Source organism: Rhincodon typus, chromosome 28 (assembly GCF_021869965.1).
Source record: "Rhincodon typus isolate 14 chromosome 28, sRhiTyp1.1, whole genome shotgun sequence".
NCBI classification, from domain to species: domain Eukaryota; kingdom Metazoa; phylum Chordata; class Chondrichthyes; order Orectolobiformes; family Rhincodontidae; genus Rhincodon; species Rhincodon typus.
In genome coordinates this window covers 25,035,909-25,047,107 of record NC_063359.1, presented here as the reverse complement: position 1 = coordinate 25,047,107, position 11,199 = coordinate 25,035,909, and the positions used below count along the sequence as shown (strand labels likewise).

Here is an 11,199-nt window from a genome sequence, read left to right as displayed (position 1 = left end):
TGATCATTCTTGCAAATCTTTTCAACATGCCCATGGGCCTTGGTAGGTGCTAAGAGCGGGTCAGATTTCTGGTCAGCCATGCTTGGTCCAGAGTGATGTTCCTCAAGCTCTGAACACTTGTCTCTTTCCAACCTGGAAAATGTCTGGAGTTTTCTGGAGACAATGGCTAATTAAGAACAGACAATAGCATAACTTACTCAATTGGTCTGTGTTTTATTGTGTTGTGACCCATGAGATCATTAGGATAAGTGTCAACTCTGTCATCACCTGATATCTATAAGTGCAGGGTAATTGGAAAGCAATCAGGAATTGATATTTAGTAAGTTTTCCCTTCCTCTCAATCCTGACATTTGAGATCAGTTGTAACACCTATACTTTCATTTCAGCTGAAACCAAATGATTTACCACAGACTAGGAATATTGTAGCTTCAACAAAACATTTCTGGCTTGTATGCCGCAACAGCCTATTTACTGATTATATTATCGAGGAGCCCGTATTGCTTTTTATTTGATTTGTTGAATCTCTTTCGGCTAAATAACACCATTCAAGGTTGTCTGGTGAAGAAAAAAATGTAGAAAAGATGCAAACATCTGGGATTTTGTGAATAATGCAAAGATCACTCACTGTTAAATGCTCCTGTGTATAATCATCTTGCTCCAAAACATTGTACTATTGAACTATAGCTATAAAGGCTGTCATTCATCTTGAGGTTACAGGAACCTTTGTCCTTGATATACTGTACCAGATTGACCAAAGAAATCACAGTCAATGACTATGATGCTAGCAAAGTTAACATTACCAAAGCCTTTTTTCGGATTACATCCAGTGTATTAGTTTTACTCAATTTTTTCACTTTGGTTGTTTGAAAATTCAGCAAATGTGTCCAACATAATCCTGCATATAATTTTCATAATATAAATTCTGAAATCCAACTTCATTAATTTCTTTTTTGAAAAACCTAAAGAACCACGACATAGTGATGTTACGGTACTTCTGTTAAAATACTTACGCAATAAGTGAAATCAATGCCATTTGGCACAAAAAAAAAATGGTTTCTGTATTATTCACATTTAGATAAATTTTCTGTCCAATGGAATCCTAACACGAAACCTTTTTGCTTCTCGTTCCTATGCACCTACTCAATCGATTCATTTCCCAGATCAGTCATACTGGCACAAACCACTGTCTAATGGTTAGACGCTATAGTTGAAGTAGTCTCACGCCATCCCACTGTTATTATGTGCCTCGTATCTTTTTCTACTTTTCATATGTGTTTTCACGATGAGTAAGAATCGACGCCACCGTCTATCCATTTTGCTTCAGGATAATTGCCTCCTGCTGGATGATCCATTGAAAATCAGGGAGAAGTTGATAGCCTTGCGCATCTGCCTCTCCTAGTTTAAAGGAAAAGCGCTGAAGGTGGCTATGAGGGAAAGAATACAAGGAAAGAAATAGGAAAATAAATTAAGGTGAATAGGGAGTGGTAGCCTTCTGCTGCTTGGCGCACCATCTGGAATATGCTGCTACAGTTGTAATACCTGTCCACTGAGTTTAGTTTTCAATACAACAAACGAGCGAACTATCTTGCTTCAGTCTCACTGAAAGGCAACATTATTTGCACAACTGTTTATTTCAGTAAACACTTGTCATAAGTAATTACAAAACATTTTATTTATTTTAAGATAAGCCCACAAATTTGGCGCTAGCACAATCCAAGGCTGCTTCTTTCCGATCTAATACTATAGGTAAGTACATCAGCTGTGTACCAAACTTGCTTGAGTGGCAATGAAAATTGCAACTGGAGCCTCTGTACCGTCACTTATTTAGACATTTATCAAAAGTAAGCGAAAAATCCATAAACGATGTTTCCTAGCATTTTATGCGTGACAATTTAAGTAGTAATATGAATTACAATAAATTATTAATTGCAATGAAACTTGATCGTAAAGTTCGTAAATTAGGGCTGAAAAAGGGATATTTTCGAACCTTAATACCTACAATTTCGGAGATTGTAATTAGTATAGGGTAACGCACAATTAAGATTCAAATTATTTTCAGAGATGATTCATCTCTAATTATAACATTGTCCTTGCAAGCTGAAATAGAGTCTGTATTATATTCTGAAAATCGAAGACATATCTATAGTTTGGCAATTCGTTTAAGAAACTTCATCAGCCGTGTTAGTCTAAGTTACCGGGAGGAACTTACAGAAAATATATGTTGGCTTTTAATTAAACCATCGAATTTGACGTTAGAAAAAGCAGATTGATTTTTTTAAACATCTGAGTGTGAGATAAGAAATTAAGAATAGACATTGTAAAATGCTCGTGATCCGTAATTTAGGAATAAAATGAGTAGACTGCCTTGTCTGATTATAAAACATTGCAGATAATGATAATAATGTATGTACTTTTAAAAAATAATAATAATTTGAGTTAATTAAAACAAACTCTTTGGTGCTCACAACATATCCGAAATTAACCAAAACATATTGATACAATCTTAAATTCTCCGATAACTTGCTTAAAGTGGTGTAATCTATGATGTTGCATTGAAACACCATTAATAAAAATCTTGGTTTCTAAAGGTAGATAAAGCTGGTCCTGTTCGAGGCACCATCAATAGGACTACGCTTGTACCTCGCTGTTTCTAGCTTCACCAACCAAACTCCAACTGAATATAAAACCACATGTAGTTTTCATTTCAAGAAAACAACGACACACCAAATGCACTGAGCAATTCCGTATAATACGAAACTATCAACATACATTTAAATTGCGATACCTTACAATTAACTATTTTATTTGCGTGTTCCGCGAATTTCTAAAGTACTGTTGCTTCACAAATAATGCAATGCAACTCTTGTTTATCAATTTGCGCAAAACCCATTGTGTTTCGTCGTTAGTTTGAGCATTTTAATAACTTCCGAGTCTTTTTTATATATTTTATATATATATGCGTGGCCATTGAGCTGTTGCTCAGCAGCTGATGCCCGCAGCGCCTGAGATGGCCACCAAGCAACAATAGAGCGCTCCCAATAAAGTCGTCTGCTGCCATGGCAACTAGCGGGCTGCGCCGCATGCAGGTGACGTCAGCGTTCCGAAGCTCGCTCCGTTTCGAAACGAACCAATCACAAGTTGTCGGCCGTTAAACCACAAGCCACACCCCTTCCCCGCCTCCTTAACTGCCCGACAAACTGATCCCGACGCCGGGTGGAGTCCCGCCCCTCCTGCTTCGCCATTGAGCAGACATCACCAGAGATCCACTCACGATTGGTCAGCCGTGCCGCCAGTCTGGATGGTGACGGGCGAGGGCGTGGTTTTCATTTTGATGGACGGGAAGGGGGGAACGTCAGCGCAAAGAAAATATTTCCGCCATCAAGTTAGAGCGACACGGAGGCATGGATTAAAAAGCGAGAGAAGCGAATCATTTCGCTTTTAAAGAATAAATAGAGAAGGGGGAGGGGGAGCATAAAAAATAATAAAACAACACAAGGGAAAGTGTGTGAGAGGAAAAAGATTTTTTTCCCTTTAGTGTGTGTGGTGTTTGACAGGAATGGTAACCGTTAACTAAGGGTTCAGGGCAGCTCCGTGAGTGAGCCGGGCTTCGGTGGCGTGTGTGTGGAACTAGGATCTCAGTCACGGGCCGCCCTGTTGAGGGCGGAGTTTGCATTTTATATATATATTTTTTTCCTTCCCTTAAACTCTGACACGTCTGCAGTGAGTGAGTGGCATTGGCAGTCTGTCAATCCCTCACCAAAGCGGCCATCAAAACATAAAGAGTTGGCTCGTAAATTGATCTGGCTTTCACTGCTGGGGCAGTGCAAATAATTTTTATGATCTTTTTCTTTTTTATTATTTCCCTTCTGCCTTTTGAAGAGGCAGCTACTTTTACTTGATCTTGTTTCTATAGATATTTTTATGATCTTGGATTTTGCTTTTTAATTATTTTTCGCTCATCCACACGCAGCGTACCGGCTCTTGTAGCTTTTTTTTACTATATTGTGTTTTTGTATTTTTTTGTTGTTAAAAAAGGGGGAATTATAGACAAGTTTGAAAAAGGAATTGAAAGCACCTCAAAGCAACTGTCCCTGTCTTCTTCGGCTCCGGTGGTACCTGTGCTAGTTTCATTTCTTCTGTGTTACTGCTGCGGCAGAGTATGGACGATCAGTCCAGGATGATGCAGACTCATCCCGGTGTAAGCTTGGCTGGACACTCGGTACAGGGGGGCATGGGTTTGCCTCCACATGTGCAAGGACATGAAGGTGCAGACGGCGACGGAAGAAAGCAAGACATCGGGGATATCCTTCATCAGATCATGACCATCACTGACCAGAGTCTGGACGAAGCACAAGCAAAGTTGGTTGCCCGCAAAAAAAAACATTTTCCCCCTTTTCTTTTCTTTTCTTTTCCCTGTGTCTGATTTTGATGTCTTTAGCGCTCAAATTCGCCGCCATATTTTTGACTTTGAGTGCTATAAATCTTGTTAATTACTTATTATTTTTATATTTCAGGAAACACGCGTTAAATTGCCACAGAATGAAGCCAGCCTTGTTTAGCGTCCTGTGCGAAATAAAAGAGAAAACAGGTACAGCTCCGATTAATTTTAACACACTAATCGCTACACTGTTATACTTCTGCTAGCTGAACTCCAGCGACATGTGCACCGCCATCTTGATTTCTATTTCTCTCCTATTTCATTTTGTTCACTGGAATAATGCTTCACTAAATTTAACAATTCATAACCGTGATGCTAAATGAAATGTACATTAAAATGCTCGTATATCATCCATAACATAATCGCCCTTGGCATCTATAATAGAGCCGCCTTTGGCGCACTTTGCTGTACGCGGAGTAGAAAAGTAGCAGCGTGTGTAAGATTTTACATTACAAACTAAACTATGATCGGACTTTTAATTGGAAAAAAAATGACAATCGTATCGATATCTGGGGCAGAATGGGTTTTCTAACGTTGAAAGCGGATGTGTTATGTTTTGTTTTCTGCAGTAATTTGAAGCGATTGCGTTCGGTAGGAGATACTACTAGTAGTGTTATTCCGAGTTCAGTGTTTTGGGGAAATGTAATATTGTAAAAATCTAACAAAATGCATTTAGGTAGTCAATTACAGAATAGTTTGTAATACTTCAGTGTGCATTAATTATGAGAAAATGTATCTAGATTGCACAATGGTAGACTGGACCGTGTTGCTTTCACCCTCACAGCAGCTAGTTTTCCTTGCGTTTGTGCACAAGCGGGATTACCTACAATAGATTTTGAACTCGATATAAACAATATCTCAACTCGCGTACAGTGAGGATAATGTTTAAAGATAACGGCATTTTGTTTTTTTTAACTGCATATAAACTGCAACAAAATATCCCCAGTCTTTGAGTCTTAACTTTGAAGATGTTAAGTATCCTACAACTCTGGAATCAGTTTTAATGTTGAAAGTTTTTTATGATGCGATTTAGCACCCCATTTAATTCCACCCCATTGTGCAAAGTAATGAAGCAACGGGGCTGCATAAAATGTTTAGAATGACATTTCAACCTAAGTGCTTTCATTAGGATTCTTGAGCCTTTATTTCTTTTTGAGTGACCCATTCTGTGACATTTTCGCCGCGTGAAGCAGCTTATTGTTGATGCGTTCATTTAGGATTTAACCGGAAGATTTAACTCAAACAACAAATAACGTAAAGTGAAAGAACAGATCCTTCAAAGTTTGTGAGTCTGTTAGATGAACACGATTCTTACGGCATTTTACGTAGCAAGAAAGCACATCATTGCGGAGATTGGACTGGTTGCATTGTTATGATCAAGTTTTTTCATATTTTTCCTTCATCGGCCTTGATTTAACTTTACGTACATAGCGTTGGGTAAATGTAGAAATGTTGTAAATTAGACTTCTGTAAATGACGACAATAGTAGGTAGACACAGGTACATTGTTCCCTTTGCGTGAAATTGGAATTACGGTCGAACGGATTGGGGTACACGAATAAACTTCGACTAAATATAGCCATTTCCATCAAAAACAACATTGCAGCAAATCTGAAGGGAACATCTAGTGTTGCATCCTGGAAAATAAAGTTGGCTTTGTAGCAATGTTTTATTGTTGAATGTTCAGATTTGGATATTAGGAATCTGAGTTGGTGTCTAATATTTCTACATGTGGAAGGTATTCTTTCCCAAATGGTGACATTACTGACGCGATTTAAACAGGGTTGTAAAAACCCATTTTACTCTGGAGGCTGGCATCTGGAGGTCTTTAATAAAGAAAGCACAGCTATAAGAAATGTGCAAACTATTTTTCAGTAACATAGGAGGAAAGTTAGTCGGAAAGTGAATAAAACAGACGTAATCCTGTTGAAAAAATGTAATTTAACCTAGAATTACAGAAGTAATAATTTAATACGTTGTTTAAATAAATGTATCACACAGAACAGATAAATCTATTCTGAATGTCTGCAATCCTTAAAGTATGAAATAGAGTCCCGGCACAAATATTGCGTGAACAGATGGCGTTATTACACGAAATTCTTCAGTTCACTGGCGGATAAAAGTCTTGTATAGGTTTTGTAAAAGTATAATTTATTTAGCATTGGAGGAGACATATTTTCATTTTACTTAATCTTCCTGTTGATTTCGTAAGGAGGCAAATTATTACACTTTATAGTAAAACGTGTGGTTAGAATGTTACGACTGCACAAACGCATAGAGTTATGGAAAGGGAACATCTCTGCGATATAGAATGCAATGCGTTTATTTTGTTTTGCAGAAGAAATATGCACTGTTCAGTTTTGGACTGAAGTTAGCAATATCCAATAGCATCAGGAAAGCCAGTATTTGCTTCGTAGCTTCTGTGTAGTGGTTCTTTCCTTTTTTTTTGCTCAATAAATACATCATTGTTTTCCTCCACTTAGTTTAATTATAAACCGGTATATCTGGGTGGATTTCGCGGCTGCATCATCAGCTTTGTTTATCTTGTAAATATCCACTCATTCACAATTCAGGTTATACAGTAAATTAATTGATTGATTTTGAAACATAATGTTTCATGTTTGTGGCGCAAGATTTGACTAATTTATTTCTGTGGAGTTGATTTCAGGCCATTTGTCTCATAGAAAGTCTACTCAATAAAGAGGCATCTGCTATAACTACATTTAAAAAGTCAAGCAGATTGTATGCACTCCTTCACTTTACCACAAGGTAGCAGGCTTTTTCATAAATACAGGAATCCCCAGTAATCTTGAAAGTACTTTTCAGTCCTCATTGATCACATTTTTATCAGTTACCACTTTTAATAACTGATCAAAACTGTGGAAATCTAGGTTCTGTTGCAACACAATTAAATGGTTTAATGTTTCATGGAAGAATTATGAACTGGCTTTTTGTTGCTACGAATAGTATCTTGAACACATTAGAAAGTGCAGTGTTTAAAGATAGCGTTACTTTACATGTTGTTTGTTATACACATGTGTGCGTAACATTTTATTGACCTTCTCCAGTAGTGGGGATAGCCATATTTATTTTGTAATACAAGAAAAATTTAGATTTGTACAAGATGTCAGCAGGGTGCAGTTTGGTGAATCTTTTCCACTGTTTCCATGACAGAGAAATTTTTGTTTTGCAGACATAAACTTCCGTTTAACTGACAGGTTTGATTATAGGGGAGTTTCTCTTAGTATCACCATTATGTATCAGCTTAAGTTATTCTTTATTACTGTACTAGTATAGCATTCTGAATCAGCATTGATACCAATGAGCTTATATTTTGCTGAAGCTGTTTATGGTTACGATAGCCTCCACCAGTGTCAACACCGCTGACATTTATGTCTTTGAAATTAAGGTTGTAGAATTCACGTAATGTTGTGCCTTATATGCCAATATGGTCTGTTTAAATGTTCTTTAGTAAAGTAGAAATTTGAATAATAGCAATTTGGCAAATTCCTTACTTTATGTTTTCCTTAAAATGAAAACATTTTGAAGGTTTCATGTGTTGTGGTTCTTTAATGCATTTTGGTGCTTTTTATTGTGAACATATTTGAGACCATTTGTTTAAAACTTAATTTTTTACAACTTTTTAGTTTTTCCATCTTCATAACTTACAGCGAATATTAAAAATATAATTATGTATTGGATTTGTTTTTGTTACTCTAAAAATCAGGTTTCTTTTTAGTCTATAATGAATAATAGTTTTTGTTAATGTTGCCTATGGTTAAAGTTAACTTCTGTGCTTTTGTTTCACATTGTTCATGTTCTGGGATGTGAAACAAGTTAGTTGTCTCCAATGTGAAATAATGTGGTTACTTTATTTGGCTATAATCTTAGTAACTTGTTTATGAAAGGTAAAAGTATTGGAGAACTTGAACTGAAAAGATGTATGGACAGCTGTCAAATAAACTCTTAAGATAGAGTGCCAACTTGACTGAAAAAAAAGTGACATTTATTTGCTGCAACTGTCTAATGGTTATGTACTAGATAGTTCATCAGATTTGTAGCTATTGTGAAGCTTATAAGCGGAACAGACTTGAGGAAGATCATAAAACTTAATGAACTCTTAGGCTGCAGGAGGTGTCCGCAGGGGGAGTAAAAGGGCTGTTTGGCTGATTTGGATGGTTGAATTCTTTATGTCTAAAGAAAGAATATGAAATTATCATTGTTGTCTCAAAACTTTGTTGTCCCGTGTTATTTTTGACTTATTGTTAGTTTCATGTACTTTGTGTATATCATGTCAGCTTCGTCATGATTACATGGATTTATGTCTTCATCCTATATTTCACTTTATTAGTAAAGTAAGACCTGTGGTTCAAAACAAATACAGGATTGTTCATAAAACATCTTTAGTGTGTGTGTTAGTTCTTGATAAGGTGGACGCTACTTATGTTTTGATTGCTACGCAATGGCTAAATAATCCTGCCTTGTAGCTTGAACTTTTAATTTTTTTTACATGGAATTTGTGAAGTTCATTTCTGTTGCACAAGTTAGTTTAATCTTTTATTTTCTAGAATTTTGATTCACTGTACAAGTTAATCAAAAAAGAAAACAGAACCTGTGACATTAAAATAATTTAAGGATTTATGTTATTACAGATTAAAGTGATTATGCTGAGGAGCCAATAGATAGCTCAATAAAACTAGTAATGAAAATGCTGTTACTTGTTATACAATCTCCCTCATTTTCTTGACATAATCAGCACTAATATGCAAGAATAATTTAGCACTGCAACTTCTATTTTCAGTTGTTAGAATGAATATTTCTAAATATGAAGAGATCCTTTGATAACTGCAGTACAATGGTCTAAGGTGTTTCTTATAACCACATAATTATTATTACCACATTAGTATTAGGGCCGTAGGAACAAACCCAGGAGTAAATTAGAATTTAGTGAAGAGTATTGGAACTGTAGAAGCTTGCCATAATCTAAATTCATATCTACAGATATCTGGTATTGAGTTTTATTTTGTATGAAGCTACATAACTTCAATAGAATTGAGGTACAGATAAATGTTTTTTGTAAAATTTTAGAAAAGGCTCCAAATTTGCCATGTCAACACTGTCTGATATACAGTCTGTTTGCAAGTTGACAACTTTCTGATCTAGCTGAGTCTTTTATTAGCAACTAATTTTACATTTGTTATTTGAAAAAACTTATTTGGGTTACTCTCATAGTTGATGTCATGAATTTACATGTAGAAGGATGTTCTATTTGTTCTTTTCACAGCAGTCTACTTCTATGCTATTGTCTTATCAAGGTGATCTGCATGGTTGAAATAGTGCATCTCTGCCAAAGCCTACTTTAACGCATTAAATACTGACCTCTTGTCATTTTGGCATTCATTCAGTAAACCATTCATGTCTTTTAAGTATGAATTTGGTAAATAATTTATGTCAATATTTAATATAAATTTTTAACTCCTGTCAGTGCTCACTTTTATTGCTTTACCAAGCTTGCTTGTTCATTCAAGCTAGTTGATGGATTAGTCTGCCTTTCTCAGTGTTGTGCCCACTTGTTTAGAATAGCGGAAATCGTTTTATTGGGGTTGACTTGTTATATTTACAACACAAGTTTAAGTTTAGCTGTATGAAAACTGAAATATTTAACACTGCAAAAATTTACATTTTGCACCCATCTGGTTGTTGAAAATATTAGGAAAGATTATTCGGAAATTAGTATTTAGTTTGACAACAACATACGCTGCAAGTCAAAGATAATAAATTATAAATATAACATGCTGAATTTATGGAATAATTTCCTGAATTATCACTGCAGAAGTCAAGTAAAATTAACCAGTGGTTAAATCAGTTTTTGTCACCTATCTGATTTACAATGGTGCCTCGATTTGAAATGATTTAGTAAATAGGAAAAATGATATTTATTAGGGAGGTAATTTGCACATCTTTCTCTTCTTTTGAATTTAGGAAATGCCTACTCTATCTGTGAGTTTTTGTTTTAGGTTAACTGGATTGCATTAGATAAAACCGAAATAGTTTTAAAAATTTTTGAATATTTAGAGTTTTATCATTTGAATGCATTCAAGGTCTATTTTGTTCGACCAGATTTGTTCTTGGAAATATATCAGTGTTTGATGTCAGTTTTAGTAATTTAGATTAAGCTCGTGTTTCATATTAGGCTATGAGGACCTTTGAATACAAAATATGTAATTCGTGAATGTTTGACTTGAAGAATGTGAAACTAAATGGTTCCTGATATTCTAATGCTAATTAATATGTTGGAAATGGAATAGTCTACTATCTTGTTAATTGACAAGTCATTTCTGTCTGGATATATTAAAATACTTGGCATCAATTTTTTTTGTATTTGAGATGGATATTTTCCATTTGGTAATAATAAGAAGTTTCAGGTTTTTCTTGTTTGCATGGAACTTTCAATTTGTATTGTATTTAATTCAGTCATTATATTGAGTGTTATGTGTAAAGAAAGAGTAGTTTTTTTTTGACAATCATTAGTAAAATTGAAATTGCAGATAATTACCAAAGAAACATTATCTAAAATAGAGGTTCAGAACTTCTCCAACTAGTGGTCAAATAATATGATTTTCAGACTCTATTACTATGTATGGCAGGATAAATGCAGAACAACAAATAATTATGCGGATAGGGAACATCTGATTGTTTTGTTTATCTTCTGCTATTAGAGAAAAACATTTGGCATGGAATATAATGACTATACTTTATCCG

General features: G+C 35.4%; 1 protein-coding gene across 2 annotated transcripts in view; it reads left to right on the top strand.

The window, feature by feature from the left end:
* The first annotated feature begins 3,346 nt into the window (after positions 1 to 3,346).
* The window catches only part of LOC125486380 (pre-B-cell leukemia transcription factor 3-like), a 67,228-nt gene continuing 59,375 nt past the window's right edge, over positions 3,347 to 11,199 (top strand). The window contains exons 1-2 of one of the 2 annotated variants that reach the window (XM_048613671.1): positions 3,347 to 4,359; positions 4,515 to 4,588. In XM_048613671.1, the coding sequence (XP_048469628.1) occupies positions 4,160 to 4,359; positions 4,515 to 4,588 (274 nt within the window). In that variant the 5' untranslated portion in view covers positions 3,347 to 4,159. The remainder of the gene's footprint in view (positions 4,360 to 4,514; positions 4,589 to 11,199) is intronic. The other variant, XM_048613672.1, reaches the window with a different exon arrangement.